This window comes from Rattus rattus, chromosome 14 (genome assembly GCF_011064425.1).
Source record: "Rattus rattus isolate New Zealand chromosome 14, Rrattus_CSIRO_v1, whole genome shotgun sequence".
NCBI classification, from domain to species: Eukaryota; Metazoa; Chordata; class Mammalia; order Rodentia; family Muridae; genus Rattus; species Rattus rattus.
This window is the reverse complement of record NC_046167.1, coordinates 65390781-65416463: the sequence shown is the minus strand read 5'-3', so window position 1 is coordinate 65416463 and position 25683 is coordinate 65390781. Positions and strand designations below refer to the sequence as shown.

The window sequence follows — 25683 nt, the reverse complement described above, 5'->3', positions numbered from 1 at the left end:
TGGCTTGAATTTGGAAGATTGCTTGGTGGACAGGGAGACTCACAGGACCACTCTCCCAGGGGCCCTATGATGGCTAAACAATCGTTGGCTGGAGGACTCTTTGGTGAGGGAGATGCCATAAGCTGTCCAGGAGGCGTTCTGGAGATGTGACCTCCTGATGGTCACCTATGCTTCTGTGAGCCACAACAAACCTGTTTAACAAGGGAGAAGGAGACCACAGTGAAGAACAGCCTCCCGACTGTCAGCAGGCGTCCCTCAGCTCGGATAGGCCTTACTTACTGCGTTATTTCCCACTTCAGGCCTAGAATGAATTAACCAGACAACATTTTCCTATTGACTTCTTGTTATATTGTGGGAGAACTACTTCTGTGTGGTTGAAGTCATTCTCTGAGATAATAATTATCTTCAAAGCATGCTATTAATGCAAAGGCCTTTTAATAAATTTATTTAAATTTCTTGTGTTAACATAGGAGAAATTGGCCAAACTCAGCATTATTTCCAGAAACATCTGTAGAATCTTTAAGTCTGCCTCATAATTTCTTCCTTCCTTCCTTCCTTCCTTCCTTCCTTCCTTCCTTCCTTCCTTCCTTCCTTCCTTCTTTCCTTCCTTCCTTCCTTCCTTTCCTCCCTTCTTCCCTCCCTCTCTCTTTCTCCCTCTTTCTTTCTCCCTCTCCCTCTTCTTCCCCTTCCTCCTCCCCTCCCCTCCCCTCCCCTCCCCCTCCCCCTTCTCTCTTTCAGTTTCTGGGACAGGATCTGGCCATGTAACCCAAGCTGACTTCAAACTCATGATCATCCTGCTTCAGCTCCCCAGTGACTAGAGTTGTAGGTATGCACTGCCTAATTTAGCTTGTCTTTGGACATTTTCTTAAATGGGAAGTAAGGGTTGACCATGATTAAGCCAAAAACTGGCTGTGTCTAGCAGTGTGCATCCCTGACAGTTATCCCTCTGCTTGTACGGGTCCTTGCATCTCTATTTACAAGCTTGTAACATCCCTCAACACTAGCGTCCTACCCTAAAGGGGGGGGGGGACTCATTCGGTACTCGGAATTCAGCACATTAAGAAAACCCGAGAAAACTCATAAAACTACCTTGCGAGAATTATTCAGAAGAATGACCATCTGACCGACTAAAGAAGGTTCAAGGTCATGAGAAGTAGTTGGTAGTGAATTTTCTTGTCAGAACATAAAGTCCAGTACGACATTTCATTTTGGGACCCAGTGGGGTTCCTGCTGAGGGAGCAGAGCAGAAACTCAGCCCGGCTTAGTCACCATCTGTATTCCTAAGGACAGCCATGCCTTATTCTAGATTTACAATGCCTCATTCATATTTCTTGGAGCCTCTGGTGGGAATCTCAGCCTTGTAGAGACCCATGGGTTGATCCCTACCCATTTTTATTCCTACCCATTTTTATTTCTATTTCTGGTAGCTTCGAGGCTGACGTTCACAAGGTATCCTTCCCTCCTGGTCCCAGCTGAAACGCTTCATGCTGAGAGACCCCAGAGACAGTCGCTGTGCCCAAAGTGGCAGCTGGGAAAGATTAGGAAAAATCCCTGCAGATAAAGGGGGCCGGGACAGAGCAGTAGGGGAGACAGTTGGGAGATTTAAAGGACGTGGCCCCTCGGCAGCTGAGAGGATGGCAGTCGCCAGGGAGATACCGCTCAGGAGATAAGCAGCTGTAGGCTAGCTGAGGAAATGTGCCAAAGGGGATAAGAAAAGCAACTGGTATGAAAGCATGGATGATCAAGGCTCTTGAAGCGCCTGGAATCCAACGTGCATGTTGGGGAGACAGCGTAGTCTCAGTTCTTCACACTGCCCTCCTTCCTAACAGCAGCAGACGGGCTCTGAACGATCCAGGCCTTGAGCCACGCACCTTGGCTACTCTATTCTGCATTGAGAACAAACGTTACTGCCATTACCGTCAACTGCCTTCTCTAAAGGCTTTCTTTACAGCCTTTGGCATTCGGTTCCGCCTGTACCCACTTTTGTTTTTGCATTCTTGTGCACGTGTGCGAATGCACGTGAATATCTGTGTGTACATATGTGAAGACCAGGAGCCAAGCTTGAGGGTCATTGCTCAAATACTACTATCTAATGTTTTTTGTTTGTTTGTTTGTTTTGTTTTTGTTTTTGTTTTTGTTTTTGTTTTTGTTTTGAGACCCGACCTGGTCTCTCATTGGCCTCTTAGGCTAGGCAGGCCGCCATCCACCAAGCCCCAGAGATGCTTCTATCTCCCCACTGATGGGATTGCAAGCGCAGGAGACCATACTTGGCTCCTTTTCTGTGGGCTCTGAGGATTGAGTTCAGGCCCTTGTGGAACAAGTACTTTATCCGAGCTGAGCCGTTGCCCCAGGCTGACTTGTATTTATCTTTACTTTACTCTTACTAGACCCTTCTACTTTACAGACGGTTATCATCGTTAATCATAGCAACAGTATATTTTTGCCGAAATTCACAATAGGTTGAGGTCGTCACGACTGAATACTTACCACAATAAATAGTACCATCAGGAAACAGTCGTTGCCGAAGAAGCTAAGGAAAAAGAACTGTTCTGTCAATTTTTATTAAGCATTTTAATCGTGTATAGAACTTGCCTCAGGCTCTTCAAACCCAGTACCGAAGGCTCATTTATCAAGCTCTCTCTACAATTTCTGACATGGTTCACACACACACACACACACACACACACACACACACACACACACACACACACACACACACACAGAGCGAGTCGAGACGAGCCAGCAGCTGTCCTTTTCTGGGCTGTCATTCTTGGTGGTCCTGCTGCTTCCAGTTCACACGAACCTGTGTTTAAAATGAAGGCGATGCAGGGAACCTCCGTGCAGTATAATGCCCTAGCGTGTTCAGTATCTGTCCCAAGTGAACGCTCAGCAAGTGGTCGCCTGAAATCCCGATACCTCAGGTCCAGTGGAGGAACTGTGGTGAGACCAGCACCCATCTTGACATCGGTAACAGCCAGCATCTCTTTTACGGCACATGCATGTGACATAGCATGATCGTAGAAGGATCAGGGAGACCCTCAAGCCAGTGTGACAGGTCATGCTCTCAGTTTCCTGACACCCACAGTCTCCCTCTGAGTCCTCCTGGGACTTCAGACTCATCCTCTCCTTCCCAACCACTCTTTCACTCAGTGACTGCCACTGTGCTGGCAGCCACTGGTTAAACATTGTCAGCCGTCATAGATGTTGGGACAGGAGGAGTGTTTTAAAGCACTATTGATGAGGAAGGGTTGTTTTTATTTTTTTTAAAATATGGTCCCCAAATGAGAAGCAGGGACCAGAAGTACAGTTAAAGGAATAAAACCAGGCTGCAGTTGTGACTGAGGCAGATTCATCTGAGAAAAGCTGTAGGTTTCTTACTGCCCTCTGGAGTCTTCTGTCTCTATCGTCTGTGCTTCAGATCCAAGCAGGAAATTTCTCTCTGTGAAGCCAGTGGTTGCCTGACTGGGAGAGAGGGTAGAGCTGAGAGCTCTGGGGAACCACACAAGAAGCCTGTAGGGCTTGTTAGAGAGATAGGACACAGCATATGAGCTGGTGTGCACACAATATTGCTGTCAGCTACCCTGTGATAACTTCTCCTCTGTCATGGTGACAGACAACTAAAAAGGAATAAGGGTTTGCTTTGGCTTACAGTTTGGGGTATCTCAGTCTGAGCTTTGGCTCACAGTTTGGGGTATCTCAGTCTGTGGTTGATTGGCTCCATTGCTTTGAATGCCAGACATATCATGGTGTTGGGAGCAAGTGGAGGGAGAGATTGCTGACATCACAGCAACCAGGAAGTGGAAAGAATGGTACAGATAATGATGAAGGAGTGACCCACAGAGGACCTCACCTTTTGACACTAGGCACTATCTTGTCTAGTTTAGCCTCCCAATTGTGCATTAATTATGAAACAACCAGTGGTTTAGTGTATTGACTGGCTCAGCCAGAGTCCTCATGATGAAATTACTTCTTCTAAAGCCTATCGGCTGGGCAACAGTCCTACTATACACGGCCTTTGGGGGACAATGTAAAGCTAAGCCACATATTAAAATCTGGGTTCCAAGAAATCCTGATACCATAATTTTTTGAAGGCACTCACTGATGTTTTTATACTCATTTTTAAATGGAGTATTAGGACAGGTTTGCCTTCCAGTTGTTGTAAGGATTAAACACATGAGTCCCAGACATAGTAGATGGGTAGCAGCTGGAGTTCCATTCTTATAACTTGTCCATGACTTCTCCATAGGCCGTCACTGATAGGACACCACTGAGATAGTGACACAGAACGTACAAATACAGACATCAAGAGCCTGAGCTTCTCTACCACAAATGACTTATTTTATTTTTTGTACATGTGTTTTAATGAGTGTGTGTGTGTGTATGTGCGCACATGCGCACATGCAGGTACACATTTGTATACCCTGTTTCTAAAGCTTTCAGTTAAAACAAATATATTCAAGTTTTAAAAACGTCTAGCCCTTTGCAAACGTAGTTCAAGAGCTCAGTTAACTAAATATAGGATTATGATATGATCCAGAAATCCTACTTCTGGGTATATAGCCAAAGGAAATGAAGCCAGCATGTTGAAGAGACATTTGCATTCCGTGTTGACTAGAGTACAGATTCATACCAGCAAAGATCTGTAATCGACCTAGGTGTCTGTCAGCAAATGAACAGATAAAATGTTGCCCACATATATACAGGAATACGACTCGGCCTTCGAAGAGGAATTCTGACCTTTTTGACAACAGGATGATTGTAGAGGACACATACCAGAACCCAAAAGCCAGACAGAGTCAGACACATGACACTTGTTTCCTGTTCTCACTTACACGTGAACTCTAAGAAAGCTCAGTTCCTGTGAAGAGAGGGTATCACAGCCATCATTGGCTGTGTGTATATATTTGCGCATGCGCCATGGACCACAAATGGGGAGGTGGGGGGGTGGGGCGGGGCGGGGGCAGGATGATAGGGGATGGATGCAAATCCAAGAGTACAAAGCCTTTGACTGAGGGAAGAAGTCCTGGGAATCAGCCTCAGAACTTAACACTTTTTCTACTCTCAATCTCTTTTTGTTTGATAAAGCTTTACATGACCTTAGGTAAATAGGTGTATAAAGTTGGTACATGGCTCCCACATTTACTGACAATAAATCATAAAGAGGTCGATAATGAAACTATTCTTTGGTATAGAGAGAAGTTCAGCCCCTTTGAAGCATGAAAGCAAGACTTGCCCACTAATGAGATAGATGCTTGTTCCTACTTACATAGCAATTAAATCTTGGCTAATGTCCGTGCCGCAGGACATAGCATCTTCAACGCTTCCTGGGGTTGACTGGTATTCTGATTTCTGGATTGTCAATACAGAGCAAACATGGCAGAAGTGTATTTAAGGTTATTTCAGAAATTGTTGGAAATCCGGTCCTGATTCCAGACCAAAATTCACTTAATTTTAATGAAATCCAAGCCAGCTATTTTCAAGCAGTGTGTGTGTGTGTGTGTGTGTGTGTGTGTGTGTGTGTTCATATGTGTAGACGCAGGTTTCTGTAGACCATCATGAATGTGTGGAGTTCAGAAGAAAGTCTTGGGGGTTAGGGATTTAGCTCGGTGGTAGAGCGCTTGCCAAGCAAGCGCAAGGCCCTGGGTTCGGTCCCCAGCTCCGAAAAAAAAAAAAAAAAACAAAAAACAAAAAACAGAAAGTCTTGGGTATTTGTCATTACTAGGTGGAAGATAGGGTCTTTTTGTTGTCATATTGCATTCTCTCTCTCTCTCTCTCTCTCCTTATTTTTCTTCCTTCTTTCCTTCCTTCATTTATCCCACCCTCCCTCCCTCCCTCCCTCCCTCCCTCCCTCCCGAGACAGTGTCTCTCCATGTAACTCTGATAGGCCTGGAGCTCACCATGTAGCCCAGTCTGCCTCAGACTCACAGAGCGTCTCCTGCCTCTGCCTCCTGACTACTTTAATTAAAGGTAAGCATCACCAGGACCTGCTTTCACATACAAAGTTCGAAGGTCAAACCTTCAAGCCCAAGTTCAATGCAGAGATGCACTAATTTTGCACTTGCGTGTAAGTAGTTGAAAGAGGAAAACCTTGAGAGGCCTTGTTCCTCACAATCAAGCCTTTATGTTCCTATAAGAGCGGAAAGGTTTGAGTGTGCAGTGTGTGCACTGGCATACACAGTCTGCGGCTGAGGGGTTCCAGCAGTGTTTGCTGGAAGTATGTTCTTGGCATGGGCAGTGAAGCAAGCGAACCAAGACCAGGGTGATGCCATGTAATTCAACATGGGGCGCTCTGCCAGGGACACCTCAGGTCCATTTTGCATTTGAGTTTGGACTAAGTTTCCAGAGTAGGGTGTTTAGAAGCCTTTTACTTTGACAGTTTTTTTTTTCCTTCAAACCCTCAAGCTTAAAATAAGCCAGAAGTGGTGGCTCAATTGTACTTGCCGTGCTGAGGACATGGAGAGGAATGAATGGCAGGCATTTCATTGGTGAGTTCCAGGCCAGTGAGAGATTCTGACTCAAAAGAGAATAGTAAGAAAACAAAAGAGAAGAAAGGGAAGGGAGGGGAGGGGAAGGGAAGGAGAAGGGGAGGGAGGGGAGGGGAAGGAGAAAGGGAAGATCGAGGGAAGGGGGAACGGAAGGGGAAGGAAAGGGAAAGGGGGGGGGGAGGGGGGGGAGGGGAGGGGTAAGGAAGGGGAAGGGGGAAGGGGAGGGGAGGGGAGAGGAAGGGGAGGTATTGCCTTAGGGACAACACATGAGATTGTCCTCTGGTCTCCACACAGGCATGCACACAGCCGTGTATACATTTGTTTCCACACGCTACACGCTAACAAGTTAAAAAAAAAAACAACAAATTTAAAATAGCCACTTTCTTTCTTAATTAAACCCCAGAAAGAAGCCATGCATCTAGTTGCTATGCCCTAGCGATGCCATGAGCTGCCTTTAGATCAAGGACCTTGGCCCCTTGGGGAATGACCCTCTCTGTTCCTTACTCAGCACCTCAGTGGACCCCTCAGTTCAACCTACACCACACACTTCGCTTCAGCCCCCTTCGCCTAGTTTTAGCAGATGCATCTGATCGCAGTTACCTCTGTTTTCATCATTTTACTTTATCGTTAAAGACTGGGTCTCTCGTATCCCAGACTGGCCTAGAACTTGCTCTGTCATCAAGGATGACCTGCATTTCAGACCCTACCCCCTCCACGTTGGCACACTTGTCATTTCTGGCTTACTCTGTGCTAGGGATTAAACCCAGGACCCCCTATCTACTAGGTAGGGAAGCTCTCTACCCACTGAGCTGCACCGCCAGTCTCCTTCCTTTTCTTTGCATCTTCTCCTCTAATTGCAAATAACTTAGGGTGGAGTGACGGCTCAGCACCTCCGAGTTCTGCTTACCCTGTGCAGAGACCTAGGTCCAATTCCCAGGGCCTACACAGTGTATCACTATCATTAGTAATTCTAGTGCCAGGGGGACCTGACAACCTCTTCTGACTTCCTTGGGCATCAGGCATGTATGTTGTGTGTATACATCACGTGGGCAAACATTCACACTCATAAAATATATATATATATATATATATATATATATATATATATATATATATATATATATCCCAAGATTCTCCAAGCAGCATCCTGTGTCTCTTCTGCCTTTTGTCTTCTAGGAGGCAAGTGACAGGAGAGGTGAGAGTTCGATAGATGTCCTCTTTGAGGATGCTGTTGGGTAAGAGGGGCCAAAGTCTGTGCAAGAGGACAGACAGAGTGAACTTATATCAAACCCTATCATTTTTCTTAATTAAAACAGCCAAGTCTATATAGGCATGGTCTCGTTTCTTTCTTCTTATGATTTACAACTGAGACTTTGAAGAAACCCTGACATTTGGGGCCTGGTGAGATGGCACACAGGAGTTTGCCATGCATTCAATCCCTGAATCCCATAGAGGGTGGAAGGAAAGAGCTGATTTCACAGAGCTGCCTTCTGATCTTCATATATAAACCATGGCCCAGGAGCCCACACACACACACGCACACACGCACGCACACTCACACACGCACACACGTGTGCACACACACACACACACACACAGAGACACAGACATACACACACACTCACACATACATGCACATACACATGCACAGATGCATACTGATAATATTAATAACTGATTATTATACTTACTAAACTTGAAAATTTCAATAGATCTGTGGGAAAAGCTCAGTATCCACAAGAATCAGGAAAATGCAAATCAGAGTCACAGGGACAAGTCATCTCAGTTAAGGACACTGTCACCATGAGAGAGGGGGTGGGGGGAGGAAGAGGACGAGGAAACTAGGAATATATTTGAATGATAGAGTGCTTGCCCATCATGAAGACCCTAAGTTCAATCCCCAGCACCGAATGAATAAGTAAATAAAATATTGGGTAGAGAAAAAAGGAGAACTCTTATGTACTGTAGTTGTGGGGATGTGAATTACCCTGGTCACGATGGTACGCAGGATGGAGTGAGAACTACTGAATGACCCAGTCAAACCATTACTTCATTTGCCAAAGGAAACTGGATGCCAGTCGTACCGTAGAGACGTCAGCATTTCCGATAACAGCGCTGTGCGAAAACAGATGCGGAATCACTTCGAGTCAAGTTCAGTCATGATATACAGACATATATATGAACGTAGTGCCTATAAGCGTTTATGTGGATACTGTCAGTCTTACAAGTGTGTGAAACCCTGTCATTCACAACAACCAGGAGGATGCTAAGTGAAGTAAGCCAGGCAGAACGGGGCAAATAAAACATGGTGTCATGCACATGGGGGGATTTAGATTGATGTTATATTAACAGAGGGGAGAAGAGTGGCTCTGGAAGGTTCTGCTGAGTGGCTGGTGGTTAGGCTAGGGAGAGGTTGGACAATAGATACAAAGTTATATTTGCACAGGGAGAATGAATTCTAGTGTCCTATTCCACAGTGGGGTGGTCAAAGTTAATAACTGTATATTTCAAGGTAGCCTAAGCTATTCGGTGATGGACATCCAAAATAGCCCGAGAGAACTTCAAATATTTTCACCTCGGCAAATGGTGATTATTTTGAGATTATAGATATGTTCATTACCTTGATCCGATTATAACACTATAGACTCATGTGACAAAACGTCCTGTTTATCCCATAAATATGTACAATTATTATGCCAATTAAAAATAGCAGGCCTTTAAAAAGAGCTTGTCGTGCAAGTGATTGCACAAAAATCACTATTGAACTAAAAACCCCACTCAGAACCAACACCCAAAATGAATCCCTTTTATACAAAGTGTTCAAGCAGAAACAAAGTTAGAATCTCCATGGAAACAGCCTGGAACTCTTGAAGGAGAAGCGAGGACAAAAGCGAGCATGAAAGCCCATTTATTTATTTATTTTTTTGTTCCTCTTCACCTCTGCCCCTTCCAAGCTTTGGGTTGTCATCTTAATGAGCGTTTTTTTTTTTTTTTTAAGACTCCAAAGGAATTAAGAAGAACAACATTTGACAGGAGCGAGGACTAAATATAGAGCCTCTGTGAGAGAAATGTATTCTGTAATCTTTGCATCTACTCCTCCTTCCCCTGTCTGGTAAATGTGTTCTCTCTCTCTCTCTCTCTCCTCTCTCTCTTCCCTCTCCCCTCTCCCTCTTCCCCTCTCCCCCCCCTCTCCCCTCCCTTCCCCATTCCCATCCTCCTCCCTTCCCTATCCCCATCCCCTCCCTCTCCCCTGTCCCCTTCCCCTCCCCTCCCCCTCCCCCTCCCTCTCTGTTACCTTTGTAATGTTGTTACTGTACAATTTGCTTATTGGATTTTTTGGTTATTGTTAGATTGGGGACTAAATGAACATAACACCATGGAACGCAATTTTGTCTTCCTCAGAAGGGTTTGTGTAGTAAGACATATGAAGCCAGTTACCAAATTAATATTGTCATATCGCCTCGTTAGGGCCAGAGATGAGGCTCAGTGGGCCGAGGAGTGCTTGCCTAACAGGCACAAAGCCCCGACTAGCATTTCCAGTATCACAAAGAAACAGATATGGTGGTGCACACCTGCAACGCAACATTCAGGAGGTGGAGACAGGGGGACCGGCAGTTAGTGATCATCGTTGGCTAGGTGAGTTCATGACTAGGTTGAGCTACATGAAGCCCTGTCTCAAAACCACAACAGAAAGCACAAGATAGTGACAGCAATGAAAGACCCTCAAACTATACTGTCTCCATCCAATTTCCCCTTGCCCAATACTTCGAAGTTTCCAAAATGCTTTCTTATCAGTTAGCCTGCCATCTTTCCCCTTGCCAATACCACAATACTCCAGACTTGGTATGTTATAAAGAAATGAGGTTTGTTTGGCCTCATGGTTCTGGTCTGACATGAAGGCAGTCCATATTGTGATGGCTTCCTTGCTAGCAGCCTTGAGGCACTGCAGAGCATCAGGTCAGAGAAAGAGAGTCTGCAAAAGACTTAAGCAAAACGGATTTTAGAGCAGACCACATTGCGATAAGTCATTAACCATCCACACATCCGTGCGTGGATAATTCTGTTAGTGAACACAGAACCTCATTCTCTTGAGGATCACACCCGGACTCACCTCTTAACATCTCACAGTGAGAATTAAATCTCAACATGAGTTGCAGAATAGACAAGCCTTCGTCATCTAATGTTCTCACATCACGAGAAGCAGGATGACTATGGTGGGTGTCACCGACTCGTGTCACCAGTGTATCGACCCACTGGTAGGCAGCTACACCAGGACTCACTCCACATCGTGGATCTGACTCACTGTCCTCTCGAACACCAGTGGCCTTCCAGGTGAATGCAGACATTACATCATGGTATCTCTTTCCTTTGATTAGAGTTTAATTTTTCATTCTTTTTAGAAATCTATGCATCTATGCATAAGTATCACCACCCCCCTCATTATTACACAACAGGGGACATTCTAAGGAAATATGCAGCCTACCTAAAACAGGTGGATTTTTGGCTTTCCTGAGTCTGGCTACTTTTAATAAGCTTTCCCTGGAACTGTCTGACCCATTTTTAATCATAAATCAAATATTACTTCAAGTTCAGAAGTAGATGACTTGTTGAGGACCAAAGTGACCTCTCATAAGTCTGAAAAATTAAAGTGTTCACTAGTGGCTCAGGAACAGTTCTACTGGTTGTTGACAATACCTCGGGGTTCGTTTCCGCCTCCCATGGGGGAGACACTGCTGTCTCCATTTTCAGTTGGAGTTTGAACCTTGCTGACGGCTTTAAACTGAAGGATGGCTATAAAGGGTGGTGTACCGTTGATATACCTTGTTGTCCCTTCTACTAGAAACTGATGGAGTTCAAACTATCCATAGTAAGAGGAAAACCACATATACTCTTTAAGATCATCAGTAGACAGTCACCCCCTCGACATTTTGATATGTATTGTTTTCTAATGGATACCTTATTAGATATTACTGCATTGTTGTTGAAAAATAAGACATAGGAACTTTCTGTTTGGGCAGTCATCACTACAGTGCGTTGAAGCATTGTCCCTATGAATTTACTCCCTTACTGTCTTTGGCTTTGTATTGAGGGACTACTACAGGACACTTGACTATTACAGGCTGGCATTTCTGTTCCAATAGACTATATGAGAAGCCTGAAAATGTCACCGACAAAAGGGGGTTACTCAATGTAATTTGGGACCTGGTGGTATAGACCTCTAGAGAGGCTAAGGTGGGGAGATCTCAAGTTAAAACTATTCCAGAGGGTGAGTTCAAGGCTAGCCAGGGCTTTTTAGTGAGGTCTTGTCTGGGAAATTAAAAGTTAGGCCTAGGAATGGACCTCTGTTGGATTCAGCCCCTAGAACCACATATATCAACTGTGGTAGTGCACACCTGTCATCCCAACACCCAGGAGTCAAAGACAGGCGATCAGAAGCCATCATTTTGTTAATTTTGAGGTCAGCCCTGGTATACAAGAGATCCTATCAGAGGTCAAAAAGGAGGATGGGAGTGTTGTTCAGTGGTAGAGCCCTTGCCTAGGCAAAGTGGCGTCCCAGGTTCAACTTTAGCATCACAAAGAAATAATCAAGAGTGTTTGGCTCTATTGGCATTTCTAGGAAATACTGAGGCTAGCTCCAGACGTGTTCCCCCCCTCCCCCATCCCAGCAGCACTGTCTTGACCTAGGCTATGGTTGCTTACAACCAACTCTTCAGGATTCAGTTTAGAGTGATGGTCTGTTTGCTTACACATAAGGCAGGTCTTTTGTGAGATTTACTCTAAAGGTCAAAGTACATCCTCTGAGAGATTTTTATGTCCACAGAAAAAGTTTTCCATTGAGGAATGGTTAATCATAGTAGTTCAAAAGAAAAAGGGTTGGGGACTGGGAATGTAGCTCAGACGGTACGGTGCTCACCCCATGTTTGGGAAGCCCTAGGCTTGGGGTGCTGCACGCCGGTACTGCCAGCACTCAGCGGGTGTGAGGATCAACATTCAAGGGTATCCTTAGCTACACGGTGAGTTCAGTCAGCCCCCCTCAAAAGGAGAAAACCAATTTAAGACAGAACCAATTAGAAATAACCAATGCAACAGCAGTTTTTAAAAATTATATTTAATACAAGTGAATAGATGAGAAGATCCGAAACATTATAAAGCGAGATACACAACAAATAAATAGTTTGCACAGGAGAGCCGCGTCTCCATTGCATACCACTGTCTGGTATGGGAATACTTAAATCCAGTGACAATGGAGAGTCCATAAAAATGCTAACCTGTTGTCCCTTGTATGAAGTTCTTCAAGTATAAAAGTCCAATACAGTGTAAAATAGTATTCAATTTAGTTTAAGAGTAAAAATTGCAAGTATCACACTTTCAGAAGGAAAAAATATAAAGCCGTCTCTTAAAACTACATACACTACACAAGGAAAGTGGGAACGTCTGTTCCCGGCAGATGAGATCTGCAGGGGGAAAACATTCGAGGAAGCACAGAACCGGCGACGTAGCTTGTTAAAAAAAGAAAAAAAAGAAAAAAAGAAAAGAAAAAGAAAAACAAAACAAAAAAACAACTCAAGACTAAACTAAACTCAAATGCGTTCAGGTAAGAGTACCCACCTGAACAGTGCACATAAGATTTTAAATAAATCCAAAGCCAACATCTTTAGTTGAATAGGTTAATATTTAATATGCTACATCTAGACCTACTGAATAACTTATGCCATGAGATGAATACATAATTTTACAGTGTCACTTCTAAAGTTCCTTCCTTTAGAGTGCAGCATAGTAAAACTTAAAAAATAAATATCTTAAATAGGATTATTATTAAGGCACATTATAAAGTACAAGACCATCAACCGTCGAAGAACTGTAATGTCAAGAACCTTGCTGTCTTAGGTACTGTAAGTCACTAATAAATAGTTTTAAATAGGACTCTGAAATAGATACGAAAAAGTGTAAAATTATTTTAAAAGGGGGAAGGGGGCGGGGCGGGAAGAAAACAAAGGTCCTTCAGACAGTCCCGAAGGGGTGAGCATCTGCAAACTCCGCCTGCCTTTACCCATAATCCTCTAGTCTAGATAATAAATAGAAAGACAAGTGGTGTGGTGATAGCCCGACTGGCAGATGAGATCATCCCCGAGTGACAGGGGACGGGGAGGGGAATTATAATGTCACAAGCTCCTCCCACGAGTACAAGTGATGGACTCTTCCTGCGAACGGTGTGTGCTATCGATTGTCTGAGCGGCTGGTGCAGTATCAATGGCTCCACAACCCCACTCGTCCACAGGGACAGATGAGAAAATAGCTTTGGTACCTGTCCGCCACCATACCCGCCATCACGCCCCTAAACTGATTGTTCGATGCCCATTTTTGAGGTAGCGCAAACACTACCTCCCATCTCGACAGAGTTCTGCAGGCCGCAGTCACCACTGCAAAGGAAGGACAACCAGTGCTTTCCGCTGTGGTGTTTCTTTCTTCAAAAAATCTACTTTTACACGTAATTCAAGCTACATATTGCGCACTCCGTATTCCCTGGTTCAGCTAGATTCACGTAGCGTTTTCTAACTTGGAAAAGGCAGTTTGCTTCCCTGATACTATAAAAAAGAGCAAAAAAATAAAAATCCCCATACAAAAGTGAAGTCCCATGGGTACCCCTGCCATCGTGTCCTAGTGGCTATTCTGTGTAACTCAGGCTCTTTGGGATTGACTTCAAAAACTGTTTCTCGCCCTCCGGTTCCTCCCCTTTCCATCTGCAGCAGTACCGAGAAAAGGAACACCTCTACCTCACACTACCTTTGCCTTGTCCCTTCAAAGCCATCAGGTGAACGTTAACTCTCTCATCAGCTACTAAAAACTGGGAAACTGGGAGGGAAAGAGAAACCCCTTTGACTTGGATCAGACGGCTGGTCTACTGCATTCGGTCTGTCTGCAGCTGTTGAGGCTGATACTGGCCGAAGGCTGCTGCGGCTGCAGCGGCCGCAGCCGCAGCAGCAGCCGTTCCGGGCGCAGCAGCGGTGATGGGCTGCTGGACGGCATAGCTGTAGCCCCCAGTGGTCACATAGCCCGTGGCAGCTGGAGATGCTGCATATGGGTACTGGTCATAGGCAGCAGCCGCCGCGGCTGCAGCCGCCGCCGCCGAGTACTGTGCGTAGGCGGCTCCAGTGTAATCTATGTACGGCGTGGTGGAAGCCGCAGCTGCCGTGGGCTGGACGTGGGGAATGACCACTCCAGGCTGCACAAAAGCCTGCGGGTAGACGTAGTGGGCGGGGATCCTGTTAAGAAATGGGAAACAAAGTCAGGCGACGGTCCTCTCCTGTGGAACTCTTTTGCTCGAGAGATGGAGACAAACTTAAATTTAGTGGTTGCTATCAACATAGGGTTGCCATAATATGTACTCTTCGGTGGTCCGGTGGATCGCTCCCTTGAGAGGAATTCATCAACGGGCAATGGAATGACATTCTCCCCGGTAAGAATTTTTCACTGTGACTTCGAAATCATGCACAAGCATGCACGCCACGTTTGGAAAATGAATCGCCATTAGCCAGGGCTGTGCTTGTTAGACAGGCTTGGTAAAGTTCATCTAAGAAAGGTGATGTCTAGCGAATAGACAACTCCACACCGTGAACACCGGACTTGGAAGGTTGTCGGAGACCACACGGCACTGTGGGGGCGGTGGCCTGGCCGTTAAAGGGAGAGTGGACTCTAGTATTCTCTATCATGGCAACCCTATTTGAAATCGCTAGGCAGACTCGGCACACATTAATTTCTCTGCAACCTCAGTCACCCTGATTAAAAAAAAATCATAATTATGAAAGAAGCAGGCGACAAAATTAAATTAAATTAAAAAACAAAAACAACAAAAAAACCCCAAAAAAACCTCAAACCAGGAGTTTCAAGATTCACAAGTGTGGTAAGCACAGCAGACACACTCCTCACACGACAGTAGTGCAGCTCACTCGCTTCACAAAAGGCTGTTGTGGGAAGCTACCAAAATGCTATTAACAGTCCCGGCAGAGGCTCTCAAAGAGGTGTGCAGCACACTTCCAATCTCTTTGATTTTTCCCCCCCCAAAATCAGGACAGAGCAGTCAATCAAACCTGTTTGACTATCGGGCAGCCAGCTTGTCTCTACTCAAGGCAGACAGAAAGGAGTTGGGGGTTGATGAGCTCGGTGTAAAAGCTACGGACAGGAAAAACACAACCGAATGTCTAGGAACTTAACAGAGACTCAAAAGACGGTGCTCTGTACGCTCACTAACTCTCACATTAGCCTGTGTCAGAAGAAATCGATTTATTAACCTATCTGTTTTCGATCTGCCCAGACGGTTAATGGTTTGTACAGTTGTGTTGTATGGTTATGGGTCACCCTGAGAAGAACCAAGAACATGTAACAAAATCAAGTATCATTTGAAGTGCTGCACTGACAGCTCACATACAGGCCAGACCCGAGGCCTTTCTTAAAAGTTGGTTAAAAAAAAAAAATCACAAGAGGTTCGTTTACGAACGAAGAGGGGCAACCACAGCTGCCCCTCTTGCAGCCCCTTACCGCCCATTTTCAAAGCCCTACCTCGGATATCTGACTTATTTTCGTCTTTCTTTAAACGGATTTCCCTCTCAACCCCCTATCTTTTCTAAAAATAGAACACAGGCATGCTATCTCGCTGTCAACAAGACCAACTTATTAGCAGCACAAGCACAGATAACCATCTTCAAATTTTAAAGAACACAAAACATCACGTTCAGGCTCTTCAAAAACACAAGATCGATTTCTTTCTTTTTTCCCTTTTTGGTCTCTAGAATTCTATGGAATCACTCGTTAAGAACATCTATGGAAAAGATGACTTTATCGGAGAGGGTGGTGAACTCTGTCTTCCCTGAGATAAAAATACATTTGATTTTACTAGAATTGTAGCTCTTTCCCAGTGCCAGCAGAAACCCTGTCACCAAGTGTTTCTGAGGACACTTAAGAGATGTTCTTAACTGTATGTCAGAAACCAGGCGCCGTGCGTGGTCATGCACACATTCAGAGCTCTGTGGCACATCAGGTGACTGGCTCACCCTTGGTGACAGGTGTGGCTGTGGAAAGCACTGTCCCTAGAGCCGATGGGTCCACAATGTGCAGACGCAGCTAAGAGAGCCTCCTCTCCTGCCAGTTTACATGTGGTGACGGACAGCAGAGGCTGCAGCTGGGCTATTTTTGATCCTGTCATGCGACAAGGGTTTCCAGCGGATAAAATGTCTTTATAAGGCCAAAGTGAAACATCTATCAGTTCCAAAGGCAGCCAGTCTGAACCTCACTGATACAGAGACATTAACCCTCTGTGCCTCCAATGTTCTGAGGACAGCCTGTTGGTTGATAGGTTTGCATTTTCAAATAATGGAGTAGCTCAAAGGAGCCACCTCACCCCCCACCCCCCCAAAACAAAAAGGTCAAGATAAAGAGAGAGATGTAGGGATGTTTTAAAGCAGAGAAGTACTGCTTCAAGAGTTACTGTCCCTGTATTTATATGAATGACTACTTCTGGTTGGGCAAAGCCACTCGATGAGAACGTAATTTGTTTTTCTGGAAGATCAGACTCCTACTCGAAGGCTGGCAAGGGTGAGGAAGATGTCTGAAAGGCAAAGGAAGACCTGGGGCCTTTAAAAGATCATAGAGAAAGGGAGCCCACGGGACCCTAGAGAGTCATGTCCCAGAGGACCCTGGAGAGACTCCCATGTCTCAGTTCAGGGAGAAGGCAGCAGAGCAGAGTGGTGTCTTGGGAGTTCTTTCAGTCGTCTAATAAACTGAGTAAGGCAGTCTTGGAATGCCCCTCCTACTAGAATTCGACCAACCTCCGGCCCTTTAGTTCACTACAGAATTTACACCAAGCAGCTACAAAGCTCAAGAACCAAGTGAACACCCCAGGTGAGTAAAGAAAACTGACTACATTTTCCTCCTACTTCCATTCCTTAAGGTCTCCCTAACATCTCTCTTGATTTCCTTCCTTCCTTCCTTCCTTCCTTCCTTCCTTCCTTCCTTCCTTTCTTCCTTCCTTCCCCCCTCCCTCCCTCCTCCCCTTCCTCCCTTTCCTTTGACAAGGTCTCTTTAGGTAGCCCAAGCTAACTTCAAATTTATGGTCATCCTGCCTCAGCCTCCAGAGTTCTGGTTTCCCATCGTGTGCCACCAGGCCAGGCTAGGCTCTATGACTTTCAAAGCAATAACATAATAAATTAGCCCTTCCAGTCTATTTCCCAGACTCTTGACTAACTCTGTACTTCATCCAGTTGCCCGTAAGAGTGATCCCTAATACCACACAAACCATTTTTGGGCCTTTTGTTGCTACTATCTCCAAAATACCATATATATATAGATATGTAAATAAATATACATGTAAATATGTAGATATTTAAACTGTTTTTAGACCCCGGTCAGCAAGCCATCTTACTATTTCCTGGACGTGCCACCCATCACCAGATCTCACTTTAGCACATGCCATCTCTGCGTCACTCAAGATATTAACCCTCCCCCAGTCTCTACCTCCCCTATCCATCTACCCTAGATCTAGCCCTTGGTGTGCTTGAACTTTTGGAACTCTACTCTTTATCTCATGGTGTTCCTATGTGAATGAGATTGGAGTTTTCCAGCCCAGAGTTGCTGGAAAGTTCTCCATGGGAGGAATCTCCAGTGGACAGTACGGTAGATGCTTTAATAACACAGTTCCCCGTTTTCACCCTCCTTCCAAGATCTAACTCATCTTCTTCATGGAGGCTTCCTTGAGACCCGCTCATCTGCTGTCTCTCTCCTTTTGTCTGATGCCCTTCCCAGCACTGATTATTTTATTGGTAGGTGATGGGACGGTGACATTATGCCTTTTCTGGCCTTCGCTTAACATCCAGGAATGGACACAGCTTCCAAGGTGAGGCAGACTGTGACTCTGAACTTGGACTCACATTCTAACACACCCGGAGGTTTTGGGATCAGCGGGAGGCTCACTAACCTGTCTGCACTTGTCTTGTTTATTTTCAAGAAAGGGCCTTAACAGCGTCTCTTTCAAATGCTCATCGTAAGAATTAAATGGCAGAATTCACGTAGCGTGCTCTTACCAGGTCTGCGCGAGTAGTACACCAGCTCACCTATGGCAGACAGCTAGATACTGAAATGAGGGCTCAGTCAAGGCTTAAGTGTATGGTTAACTTCGTGTAAACCAACCCTGAATCTGTACTGGACAAAGCTGCAGTATCTCCTTTCCAGAGCTGTGACGAGAAAATACTTCTTTCAAACAGAGAGGCCCACAAGTACATCCATATCTGCCCTCTGCTAACTCAGAAGTCCTTTCAACTAATGTGTTTGTCTCTAAAGACCTTAGGTAACCCAGGGGCCATTTAAGGACTGCGGAAAACGAAGAGTCCCCTCACTAGCCTTTCAAACAAGGACAGTGTTAAAAACTCTCAAGCTTGCTTCCAGGCAAGTCTAAAATAAGAACATATGGCAGTCAGAGAGAGTTTAGGGTGACCAGGTGTGATTTGTTGGTTACAGACTTGGAATCAGGGCAGTGCTAAGAACCACTCAAGAAAGAAAAGAGAAACCTTACTTGGTCTACCTGGAATGCTATCTGTTTCGAATCTCAAGTTCAATTTGAGTCTCAAGTTCAAACAATTTATGCACGCAGTAACAATCACCATTCATCATGAAGACAGTTAATATCAGAAGAGAGGAACAAAAGGTTATTATCCAAACACACTTGGTTTAAAATTCCCGTGCAATACACATTGCCTGGCGGTTCTCTCTTCTTTGTGTTACTTTCTTGCTATCAAGGATCCAGAGGGACTGCCACAGCCAGGCCAGATATATCCGGCTAGCATGAGTGCACTGTAGTTTGTCTGCACACTGAACCTCTCTGCTTGTTCATCCCAGCACACACCTTTCAGATAGACCCAGTGCCCTCATCTACTTCAAATCTACTCTCCTCCTCATAGGCTTGTCCCATTCTCCCAATCTATGTTTTTTTGGGGGGATTCTGAATTCCTCTTAAACTGGAACCGATGCCAAGTGACTTCTCAATGAGTGATTCTTGGCTGCCCTGCCACCTTTTTGCTCCCCTTCAAATGAATATACAGATTCTTTTTACAAAGTAACGGGCACATAAGAACAGTGGTTAATTGATGTGGTTTTACACTCATCACTGATGCCCGGGAGGTCAGGACTAAGCCCACAATTACACCATCAGATGTACGTTTTCTTCCATAGTCTCAAGTTGGCTGATAGTCCACACTGGTGAAGTAACGGTGGAGGGAAAGGAGAGGGAGGGGAAGAGGGAAGAAGAGAAAGGAGAGATGGAGGGAATGTGACTCAATCAACTCATTGCTTGTCCTTGTCCAAGTTGGCTTGGAAGGGGCTCTGATACATAGGTGTACTTAACTGTAGCTTTTTCAAAAGCTGCAGATGTCTCTAAGAAATGAGTTACTGATAGATCAAAATAACAAGAAGGTAATAAGAAAATGTCTGTAGGAATAGGGCTTGCTTTTTTTTTTTTTTTTTTTTGTTAGCCTATATGAGGAGACGCTTATGGTAGGTATGTATCTGTGAAGATAGAGTCTAGCCTTCTAGGTGACACACGGAGCTCTTTAGGAATTAAGCTGGGATGGCCATAAAATTCTTTAACGAGCTTGGATATTCAGAAAAGAATTAAGAGTTACAACAATATTGATCAGATAGAAGATGGAGGACACAGACTCTAATGTCCGGGATAAACTGATGCTGGCCTTCCTCCTGGGTCATGCTTAATGTAATGGCACTGGGGACTTAAGGGGCTGGTAATAACAGGACCCAAAGGAAACATGAATGTGGGCAGGTTGTCCACCTGTTAGGTCCAAAGGTGGGAGTTAGTACTGTGCTGCTCAAAACAGAAACCAGACAAAATTAAGAGGGTGGGGAAGCCCAAACTGGTGAGTGTTAATACAATCTGAATAGAGCTCGTGAAACTTTATCAGAAGACCTGGCGGTAGACATAACGTTGCGAAAAGCCCCTTCCCGGAAAACAGAGACTTACAACATGCAAACAGTGAGTCCGTATTCTTACGGAGAGAAATCACACGATTTAGCACTCACTACAAAAAAAAAATGTTAAATGGAAGTCACAGGCTAATAGCTTAAAAGCAGGAGAGAGGAGGGAAAAATGCCCTTTGCTCCCCATGGCAAAGTCAAAAGGTCAACACTGCTCACCACCACCACCAAACTCAAACGGCAAAGAGCCCCTTCCCCAAGAAAAAGAAAACACTCACTACAGCTCTGTTCAATTAAGTCAAAGCACACAGTTTAGCTATCAACACCACTTCATGACTGTAATAAATAAAAGTAAAGCACACGGAAGGGCTACGGACTAGAGTGAAAGATAAAAGACAGCACCACCAACATCCATGCATGGTTAATCACCATCTGAGCTTGTGTGTCTGAGTCTACTGGTTACAGAGTTTAACTCCAAACAGAACTAGTCCACCTTGCATCACCGCATCCTTCTGATCAGTTAGCTTAACTGTATAGGAGCCCTGTCAGGTTAGAAAGAGATAAATCACATTGAGTCAAGCTGACAGCAGGAATGGCGACGGGACACGTTGTCTTGTGCACAAGTCATACCTGGTAGTTTTGGATTTGGTTTTTTTTTTTGTTTTGTTTTGTTTTGTTTAATCCTAAGCCCAACATTTGGCTGGTTTGGAGACTGCATATTTGGTCATATAAACTTGACTCATCTAAAAATACTTATAGTATCATTATTAAAAAAAAATACATGAGCATATATAAATATGCAAAACCCCGGAACTTCTGTGACATATCGACCTCGTCTGTTTATAACAAAGAGGCAGGGAAACAAATGGTGACCGTGTTATAACTTTGGAGGGCTTGGTGAATTGACTTACCCAAAAGGTCTCTGGATAAGGGCCGGGTGAAGTTGTTGAACGCCAAAGGCAAAACCTAGCAATAAAACACACCACAATTCCCATTTGTGCACAGGTAGGGACTTCTTATTATTCCTACAAAGGAACTACCATCACAATTTGTGGTTTAAAAAGAACCACTCCTATGAAATGGTTCTTTATGTATGAAAAATAGATATGTTTTATAAACGTCATCATTCATCCTAAATAAACATTTGACCAAACTAAGATTGGAAAACTTAAAAAAAAATTCTGCAAAGTTTACTTAACAGACATAAAAAAGATTTGAAAATATTTAGAGAGAGACCCAAGAACAACAATGAAGTTAAATTCACAAATATTCCTACAGTTCCAACTCACCCACAAAAAAAAAAAAAAAAAAAAAAAAAAAAAGGAAAAGAAGAAATTTGGAACATTTCCATGCCTTGAAAAGTACATTTTTCATTTTACGGTTTTATAGTATTAAAATTCTATAAAAACGAAATTCCCTATCGCTCTTTTAAGAACAGTACACGTATTATTCTTATAGTTTTCTAGAGAAGATATTTTAGAAAGACAGAGTTTTGAATGTTCATGGGTATTTCTCCATGAAGTCCCTTTCTGACAACCGATCTCCTGAAGAGAAATGTCAAGCTCTCTCTAAACTTCCGCCAGAAAGGCTTTGTAAAGCACACGAGATTTAGTCAAGTTGCTTGCCTAGAGAATCGAGTCATTTGCTCAATCCCCGAGTGAATTATTTTCAGTAAATGTGAAGAACACTCCCAAATAATACAACAGACTTCCTCATAGACAAAGCCATATCCCATTGTAAACTAACAGCCATGGAGATCTTAGCAAATTACTTCTCATCCCCAGGTAGAAGTCACTAAAGACGAAGAAGAACACCGAAATGTAAGATGAGAAGGCGGAGTCTTCCAATGTGTATTTGATCGCTGGAACTCTGTGATTTTATGTGAAAATATGTGCCATGCTTCTCTCAGGTCAGGGTTCAGACCACTCATGCTCTGAGCACAGCGTCCCTGGCCTGGCTCGCACTGGCTGGAGATGACAAAGCCCAACCACATAGTGTACCTTTTCAGCCACAAGTGGCTAGTGAAAACTGGATAGCTTGAGCGCAGTCAGAAATACCTTTCACTATATAGGAAACACACGGATTAACTTTTGAGGGCAGGCTCTCTGGACCCTGAGATCTATTTTAGTAGACACATCTCAAGTACCCAGAGGCATACTTACTATGCTCATGCATATTTAATGCCGCGGTGGAATAACCAGGCAAGGCTCAAGTTTTACCAAACCCAACCGTGGGGCTCGCAGGAAGCTGGTGTTTCTGGGCTGGGGGGGTGGTGGGATCTGGCGGCCAATGGGTAAAGAGTTGGCAGGGGGGAGGGGAGGAGGGCGTTGCTCACCTGGCTGCATGATTCTTGGTTTGGCTCCCAAGTACGCCAGATTCACATTGGCCTTCCTACCATCGATGATGGGGTTAGGATCCTTACAGGCTCTTTCAGCAGCAGCGCGGTCAGCCATGGTGACCTTAGCAACATAGACAGACAGACACACAGAGCCCTCAGTTAACCCCTGAAGGAAAAGTATTGAAGTTGGCTTCCCTTCCTATTTGGGGGTGGGGGTGGGGGGGTGGTTGGAACATTAACCCTTCATTCTCTGCCTTAAAAAAAAGTGACAATAAGCAGAAAGAAGAAAGGAAGGACCCCCTTCCGCCCCCACCCAAAGTCCTAAAGGTGCTAATGTGGGCCCTAAAAGAGATTTGGAAGCCACCATTCTGAATTCACATGTAGATTTACCCTTTACGGTCCCACCCGGGCCCCAGAGGTACTGTGGGCTTTAAACAAAGTCCAGCCCCAAACCAGCCGGTAGCTCCTAACAGGCAAACACTCTTCAGTGACAATAGCAATTGTCCTGCCCCAGCGTTCTCAGGTCTTTGGGCAGATGAATTTGCCCCTTTAAATCTCCAGAAAGCTTAAGGCGCTGTTTCAGTTAGGCAAACACTCAGGGGCGCAGCTCTTCCTTTTAGAATCTACCTTTGCAATTTAAAAGGCAGTGGTGTGAAAAGGGGGGGGGGTGGATAGCTCTAGACCTCCCGGACGTCTCTTCTTACCCGGCTGGGGGTTGGGGGTGGTGGTGAACACACAACACACACACACACACACACACACACACACACACACACACACACACACACACACACGGCTTTTCTTTCTTTCTTTCTTTTTTTTTTTTTTTTTTTTTAAACAAGGCACCAGCTCACTTAAGAACCAGCCTCCAACCCAGAAATGCCACAGCGAGGGGCTCTGTTTCTTCCCTCCCAACTCTGCATCCCAGACCTGGCTCTCCTTCCCAGGCTCTCCGGGCCATAGAAAGAGGTCCCCTCGGTACCCCACGATGCAGCCACAGTCCCTCGGTTCCCCAAACCCCATCACACTTAAAGTTTCAGCTCAGCTCCGAGTGAAGGGGGCGCCCTGCGAGGTCGCACAGAGCCCCTTACCCCATGCTAAGCTTTCCTAAGGCCTGGGGCCACTCGCTCCCTCCTGGCCTGTCTTTTATCGCCTCTCCAGGACCTCTCTTAGTTGCTCCCCACCCATCCCGAGAGTCCTCCTTCCGCATAACTTACAAATCCGTAGCCCCGGGACTTGCCCGTCTGCCGGTCGGTGATGACCACAGCCTCCTCGATGTCTCCGAAGACCTCGAAGTACTTGCGCAGGCTGGCGTCGGTGGTGTGGTAGGGGCAGCCCTCCCACGAAGATCTTGGTGTACGTCGTGTCCTTCTGGGTGGTGTGCATCTTCGCGCCCGCCCCGCGGCTCGGGCTCCGGCTGCGGCTGCGGCTGCGCCTGGTCCTCGGGCTCCGCGTCTCCCGCAGCGCGCGGCGGCCGCCGGGGGCCGAGGGCGCGTGCGGGGCGAGGGAGCGGCGTGGCGCTGGGCGCGCGGCTTCCCAAGTGGCCCGCTGTTCCCAACACTCGCCCGGGCTCTCTACTCCAGTCCCCGCGGCCGGTCACTGTCCAGACCTTCCCGATCGTCCGGGTAACCAGCTCCGTAGCCGCGGATTGTGCAAGCCTTTTGCACTCACCCCGTGTGGAAGTAAAAAAAAAAAATTTCTTTCCCCCTTAAATGCAGAGAGGGTGGCAGTCTCCAAGTCCAAAAGAGGTAGATGTTTCTTTCTCAGAAAATCGAGTGGCTGGGGTGGGAAAGGGGTTGGCTCAGAGGCTACCTTGTCCCGGGGGCGCGGAGGTGGCAGCTGGGGGCGCGGTGCTGGGCCCGGCTCGGGCTGGGGACCGTCCCTCCTGCTTAGGAGCTGCCACACCAGTGCGGACTGAGGACCGCTCTCCAACCCTCTGCTCCTTTTTCCCCAGCGGCCCGGGGGTCGACGCCCGGCTGGGGAGGGGGCGGGCCGGACGCCTGCGATTGGCCGGGACAGCACCTGGGGCGCCCGGCGCCGCCGCCCCCCAGCTGTTGGGAACAGCTGCTTCTCTCCCCGCGCGCAGCGCGGCGCTGGGTCGCCTGGCCAGGGCTCTGGCGCTGTTGCTGGGTGGGGCAGAGTTGGAAAAGGCTGGAGGCCGCCTGGCTCTGTCTGTTGTTGCCTGCTCCTACTGGTCAAAGTAGCAAAGACCCCTGGCCACTCCCGCGGGGACCCAGAGCGAGCTGCTTGACTCTCTGAAGGCGACCACGCGGAGCCCTTCCCGCTAGGCCTGGGTGGCAAGACCAGTTGACTTGAGAGTCCCCTGGGGCCTGGGGTGATTTGTACAGAGGCCAGTCCCCTCCCAAACACCTGGGACCTAGGTCTGCCTCTTCTAGGGATCTGAACCATGAGAAGAGCTGTCAAGTTTTCTTGGCCCCCAAAAGCTGGTGCTGTGAGAAACCAAGAGGTAGAGTCCAGTGTGTGTACGTATAAATAAAATAATAATAATAATAATAATAATAATAATAATAATAATAATACCCTTAACATTTGGAAGTGCTTGAGAAAAACTTTAGCTTTAATGGCTCACAGCTAGCAAAGGGTGCCTTCTACTTCAGAGGACCATGAATTAGTACTGTACCTCCCACGATCATCGGATTTGTGCTTCCTGCCTGAGTTAGTTATTCAGTAAGATGGGCACAATGTCTGTCTCAACACAAGTCGCTCCCACCTCCGCCTTTTTTTTTTTTTTCCTAAGCAAAGAATCTATTTCCTTCTATTTGAATTACAAAACGTTTAGTGCATTGACCTCATTTATTTATCCGGATATAATTGTAAAAAAGTATGATTTCTTTTAAAAGGGAAGAGAACTGTTACATAAGGATG

At 45.8% G+C, this 25683-nt stretch overlaps 1 protein-coding gene across 1 annotated transcript; it reads right to left on the bottom strand.

The window, feature by feature from the left end:
• Nucleotides 1–12576: 12576 nt before the first annotated feature.
• Nucleotides 12577–24259, bottom strand: Rbm24 (RNA binding motif protein 24). The gene is given in 5 exon segments (XM_032884898.1): nt 12577–14749; nt 21371–21425; nt 22795–22918; nt 24015–24128; nt 24130–24259. Coding segments are annotated over 5 exon segments (711 nt in total). The 5' UTR covers nt 24184–24259; the 3' UTR covers nt 12577–14385.
• Nucleotides 24260–25683: the final 1424 nt, after the last annotated feature.